Consider the following 6,000-nt stretch of genomic DNA (forward strand, 5'->3'; position numbering starts at 1 on the left):
GTATGTAGCCCATTTAAACAACAGAAGCTGTCCCAAAGTCCATTAGAGACATTTTAGGTCTCAAAAAATCATTTCAAAATAGGTGAAAAGCTGAAAAGTGTGTTTTGTTGTCTATATTCTCTAATGTACAGTGTACATTGTTGCATTAATCATTGTAGAAAGCAAAAATCACAGTGATTTGGAGGTCATTCAAATGTGTGATTTTCAGACTGATGACGATTAATCTCAGAAGTCATCGCACACTGTTCTCCTCTACATAAACTGCCTTTATAAGTTTAAAGTGTCAATATCGATGTTGGTATCAGCAGTTCACTAAAAGTGATGTTAGTGAGTCTGAATGTGATATGGTTGTTGTTGCCAGACTTTTGAGTATTGTACACTGTTTATCTACTGGGATTTTCCCACACAAGCATCACTAGGGTTTACAGAGAATGATCTGAAAAATAGAAAATATCAGCAGAGTGTCAGTTCTCTTGGTGAAAATAGCTTGTTGATGCAAGACTGCTTCAAGCTGATAGGAAACAGATAACAGATAACCACTTCGAAAACCAAGGTATGAAGAAGAGCATCTCTGAATGTACAACAAATCGAACCTAGACGTAGACATATGTAGTCTGTTGAGCAAAATTATTTTCACCTTCATTTTAATGCACTGCTTAAATACTTGACATTAGCCAGTGACGGCGTAATTTAGTTATCAGCCTAACAGAAGGATTACTTAATGAAACAATACAGTACATCTTTTGTGTAGTTACAGCAATCTTTTCATTAAAATATCATAAAAACACCATAACTGGTCAAAACCCCTAGAACCAGTGAGGAAGGTGGTGGAAAGTAAGGAAGGCATTTATATGTTTATGTTTCAAACTACCAACAATTCAAAAAGATTACTATTTCCAATCAAGGAAAATCTAAAACTGAAACTAATCAGTCTTTCCGCTGACGCGATAGTTCCCACAATGCTTATATTGATTGTATTCACTCAGCCAGTTGATCTCAGTCAGCTGTGGCTTAGACGCACATTTATTACGCCAGTGATTTCAGCTGAAAAATAGACTGCTGTTAAGTAAAAGAGACTGATGTATGGTGAAGGTCCCGGGGAACAAAACCAAAATGCATGTTGGCTTCACCTATTCAAAACATCCTCAATACTTCAACGTTTTAAATATGTTTTCCATTTCACAATCGTCAAGTTCAAGTAGTGGCATGGAAACAGTTGATACTGGTTTTATCTGTATTTCACTGGCCTTGTTTTCTTTATTATGCTTTATTTTAGGGCTGAACGATTATGGAAAATAATCTAATTGCGATTTTTTGCCCCAATATTGCGATTGCGATGCGATATGCGATTATTTTTTAAGGTCTTTGTCTTCTGTATTATTAAACAAAGACAAGCAATACATCATATAGTATGGCCAATACTATATTACATTAATTTTAAACTGTTCTTTCCTGGAAGACAGACCTCTGTTATGATGACATGAGGTGATGCATGAATTGATGACTGACATTTTTATTTAACTTCTTCAATCACAACAGTATATTTGAACATACACAATAGTTTATTTTTAGCTTACAAACATCTGAGCATAAAGTGCTGACAAGGAACCCTGGTGTAAACATTAAAATGAAAGTCAGTACAATGTGCAGATTGCAGAAATATACATAAAAAAAATCAGTGGCTTTACCACACTCAGTTTTTCGACATTTGTGAACTACTAGACAGTCATTCAATTAAAAAATAATATTAAATAAATAAAACTAATAAATAAAAAATACACACATCTTACTGATCTCTGCAGTCAGTAACATTACACATAAAGTGCAAACATAATAGCAATTGTATAAACACACACACAAACACGCCTTTAAAATTTAAAGGCGTGAAATTGGACGGTCTAGTTCTGATTAGCGTCACCGCTGTCTCCGTGGAGTTTAATAAACTCGGCCGTCTGCTTCTTGCTATCTAAAATATAACCAGACACTGGTGTAAATTCTCGACTGTCTCATACTTCTGTTTAATAAGTTTTCTGTTTGACGTTTAGTCAGCTGTGTGAAAACCAAGGAGGAACCCACCCGGGGGATTAATAAAGTTTTATTTTATCTAATCTAATAACTTTAATCTCAGCCAAACCGATTTACTCACGAACAAACAAAACACTGAAAAAAGCCCAACAATAACATTTTTAGGTTGTCTAAGTGACTTATATATTACGTTTAACCCGAGCAGCGAAACTCCGCGGTGATCTGAAAATGATGTGCCGGGAGTTGTGCCGTTCTCGGCCGCATCAGTAACCCTCGAGCTCCCGGCTAGCTGTCGAGCTGGTGGGTAGCAGACGCCTCTGAAAACGTCGAAGCACTTTTGCAAATATGGGATATCTTGATAAACCGAGCAGATATTTGATGTTTACACAACTACTTTCTCGCCTGAAAATATGTTAAAAGTTTATTTTGTGACCCAGAAAGATTAGTATGAGTAATTTTAAAACTTAGTAGCGGCCGCCATTGCTGGAAACTGGAGTTTGGCTGGGCCGCGCTATGAATTCTGGGATATGGTAGTAATTTGGACAGCCTTCGGCACGTCGCTGTGACGTAATCGGTCTACAAATGCGGCCTCAGGAGGATGCAGCCCTTGAATTTGGACATGTCCAGAGTATAATCGCAGCCTTTGCGGTTAGAAAATTGCACTTGATCATGTCGCGATATTATCGCAAATGCGATATATCGTTCAGCCCTACTTTATTTATTAGCCATTACCCAGCAGGTGAACATGGCCATGCTATCCTAGATGAAAGCTCCGTGTCCTCACTAATGGAAGAGATTATTTTTCAGAGGCATGGTGGAAGAGATTTATTTGTTTCCTGAAGGTCACATTGATCACACTTTGTGATAATGTGCTACAAAGACTGTTCTGCGGGTTGGCATGGCTGCTCTTGTTGAGCGTATATCACCAGTGACCTTTAGAAAAGATTAAATACAACCTCTGTGTTCAGTTAAAAAGGCTGTATCATGTCTGTGATGTTAACCTCCTCTATGTGCTCTCCTTTACAGATAGAAAACCACGTATCGGATATTGACAACTGAGATCAGGTAAGAGCTTTAGATTTGTATTTGATCTAAGCATCCATTATAGCGGCTGTGAAGTCGTAATAAAAGACTGCAAAAGGTTCTGGGGGGGTCTTGCAGCCTGCCCTCATTAAAGACCTTACATCCAGTCCTCATTAGAAACCGTAGCTGCTGAACTGTGTCTTGAGCTTCTCTAAACATTCGTTAATCATCTCCTAAGTCATAAGCTCCGTGACATTTGGAAGACCAGCTTCACTGAAGGGCATCTAATACCGAATTCGACAGACGGAGCAATAATGACATTCCAATGGGCCAGAACTGCCCATAAACAACATTCATCTAATTGAATTTTGTGAAAGGGGATATGAATGGTGAGGCCTAAGGTAAAGAGTTCCCTGCTTCTCGCCTCTCAGGGTGTGGGTAACGATGCAGCCACACCATCAGTTGGCTTGGTGCTGGCTAGCTCTTCACAGCATGCGTGCGCGGCAGTGTTTACGAGTAGCTCAGTGTAGACGTAGCACTGAGTTAAACTCTGTTAGTCTTCTGTTGGTGTTGGATGACTTAAGGCAAACTCACTTCATTAGAGGCTGCAGAGCTCTGTTGGTTTTTGTACCCAATTTTGATCTATTCGTTGTAAAATTAGATCATTTTGTACGTAGCATAAGCCTACATTTGAATTTTCGATTTAATCTTTAGAGTAATCCCAGCTACCGCTACCAAGGGCTGCAGCTGAAAGAATATAAACTATAACGGTCTTATGAACATTTAAATATTGATTTAGTGGAATAATAGATGGTGTGATTCGTCCATGTCTTAATGACAGAGCACTGATACCCTGTTACTCTAACATAGCTGGGGTTTTTGACAGAGGACCTGTCCATGTTTCTGATGGTCACATGCTGCCAAAGCTTCAGCTTTCATGTAAACTAGCTCATAGCTAGATTGTTAAACCTCCGGTTGAGCTGATAGCCACTTTTGTGTGACCGCATAGCATGATTGCTGATGTTAGGGTAGATGAAACCAGATAACAGAGGGACATGCCGCATAGGCTGGACTTGCTTTGTAGCACAGTGCTGTTTGTGATTCTGTTGTTATTTTAGTCTCACCGGTGTTTTTCTTCTCGCTTGTTGTCTTCACCTGCCATTGACTCTTTTTACCTTATTCACTTATATCTGCCATTGTTTAATTAGCTCCCACTGTATTCATAGCCCGCCTCCTCTTTGAGATACCTGTTTATATTCCCTGTTGTTATGCTGCATGTGTTCCTGGTTTTCTGACTTTTTACTAGTGCTGTCAGCATTAATCTCGTTAAGATGACGTTAACGCCATAACCGCATTAACGCGGCAAATCTCCGTTAGCGAGCTAGTGCGGATCGCCCCGTGCGTGTGGCTGCACGGAGCTAATGCATTAATGAGCTAACCGCGCTAACGTGTTGACGGCGTGCAGCGGTTATGGCGTCAACGTCATTTTAACAAGATTAATGCTGACAGCACTACTTTTTACCTTTCTGGACTTTGTGCTTGCATGAGCTTATATCATTTGCCAATAAAGGCCCCTTGATTCCTCTCATTGCCATTTATGACAAGACTAGCTATTTCCCTCTGTTCTCCATCTTTATGCTCAATGAAGCTAATCATTTGTGTGGGATTTTGTACAAAATGAGCATATGCTATGTGGTTGCTATGTAGCTACAGTTTCTTAATGTACAGGCAAAAATGTTCAGTTTAGGCAACAGCTTATTCCCCCCTCCACCTCTTATGAAACCACGTTACACTTGAGTTTTCCATTTTCTTTCTGCCTTTTTGAAATTCCATCAGTGGCCAATTCACCGAACCCCCTCACAGCACATACATTTAAAAACCTGAAAATCCCACTCGAGGATCGAGAGAATATATGAATGTGTAGCTTGCAGGCCCACCAAGGATTGAAAATCACAGTGAGAAGAACCTCAATAAGTCATGTCCAGAAGGATTAGCGAGGCAGCTCCAGCTACCAGAAAATATTTCTGCACTTCCCGAGATATTTCTGAGGCCATTCAGAATGGACAAGCCTTAAAATTCAGCTTAATCCTCATCAGATTTACAGCATTATAAGCATTCACCATGTTTGAGGAGGAGACGCAGTTCTGTAATGTATTTTCATAAGTTTTCTCCTTTATCTCTTCAGGGTGAGGAAGCAGACGCTCCTGGTCGGTGGTATTAGAATTCATCGTCACCTTCAAGAGACAGGAAATGATCTGTAAGGGATCAAGACACCCATTCAGGACTGTAAGTTGTGTATGAGAGACCCCGAATCACATTTAGATGCCTGACTGTGCAGCTCAAACAAAATGTGATGTGATGATCTCTAAAGAAAATATATTCAAGACCCATTTTAATTCAGTGGCCCGAGTTTACTTCATGTGCAACTTATATTTCATTGGAAGAACTCGCACTCTTATCCTGAAACTGAAAAAAATCAAACCGAAGTCAAAGGAATAAAAGGATTTATTTGGATTTCTAAATGAAATTATGTTCAAAGATGGAAATGTTTTTGATCTATTGTTATTGCTCTTCTGAAATGTCCTTGTGCTGTAATTTCTGTTTTTCAAAGAATTTTTGTTTATGCTCAAATATCAAATGAATAAATGACAGAACAATCTGTGACCGTGGTAGGAAATTCAGCAAAAGAATGAAACATCGCTGCCGTCTGCTTCGGATTTGACTCATACATAAGCCAATAGCTGTGAGCATAACTTTATCCAGCTTTATCCATTTATCACACAAATGCCCTGTGGGGCTGTTCCATCATATATTCCAACTCCTGCCAAGTTTCAGAAGCAGAAAGGGCTTCCTGTGGTAGAGAGCCAACACTGGCACAGGCCTCCTGCCAGGGAGCAGTGCCCTAACGTCTCAGTGCACTCCTCCCCGCTCAGCTTGTGCATCCCAACATGG

At 39.7% G+C, this 6,000-nt stretch overlaps 1 protein-coding gene across 3 annotated transcripts in view; it reads left to right on the forward strand.

Annotated features, from left to right (window-relative positions):
• ralylb (RALY RNA binding protein like b) overlaps positions 1 to 5,707 on the forward strand; it is a 128,506-nt gene extending 122,799 nt beyond the window's left edge. For all 3 annotated transcript variants that reach the window (XM_026180041.2, XM_026180039.2, XM_026180042.2), the window contains 2 exons: positions 3,052 to 3,090; positions 5,234 to 5,707. In XM_026180041.2, coding sequence (XP_026035826.1) covers positions 3,052 to 3,084 — 33 coding nt within the window. In that variant the 3' untranslated portion in view covers positions 3,085 to 3,090; positions 5,234 to 5,707. The remainder of the gene's footprint in view (positions 1 to 3,051; positions 3,091 to 5,233) is intronic.
• The last annotated feature ends 293 nt before the right edge of the window (positions 5,708 to 6,000 follow it).

The sequence above is a fragment of the Astatotilapia calliptera genome, chromosome 9 (genome assembly GCF_964374335.1).
Source record: "Astatotilapia calliptera chromosome 9, fAstCal68.1, whole genome shotgun sequence".
In the NCBI taxonomy this organism is placed as follows: domain Eukaryota; kingdom Metazoa; phylum Chordata; class Actinopteri; order Cichliformes; family Cichlidae; genus Astatotilapia; species Astatotilapia calliptera.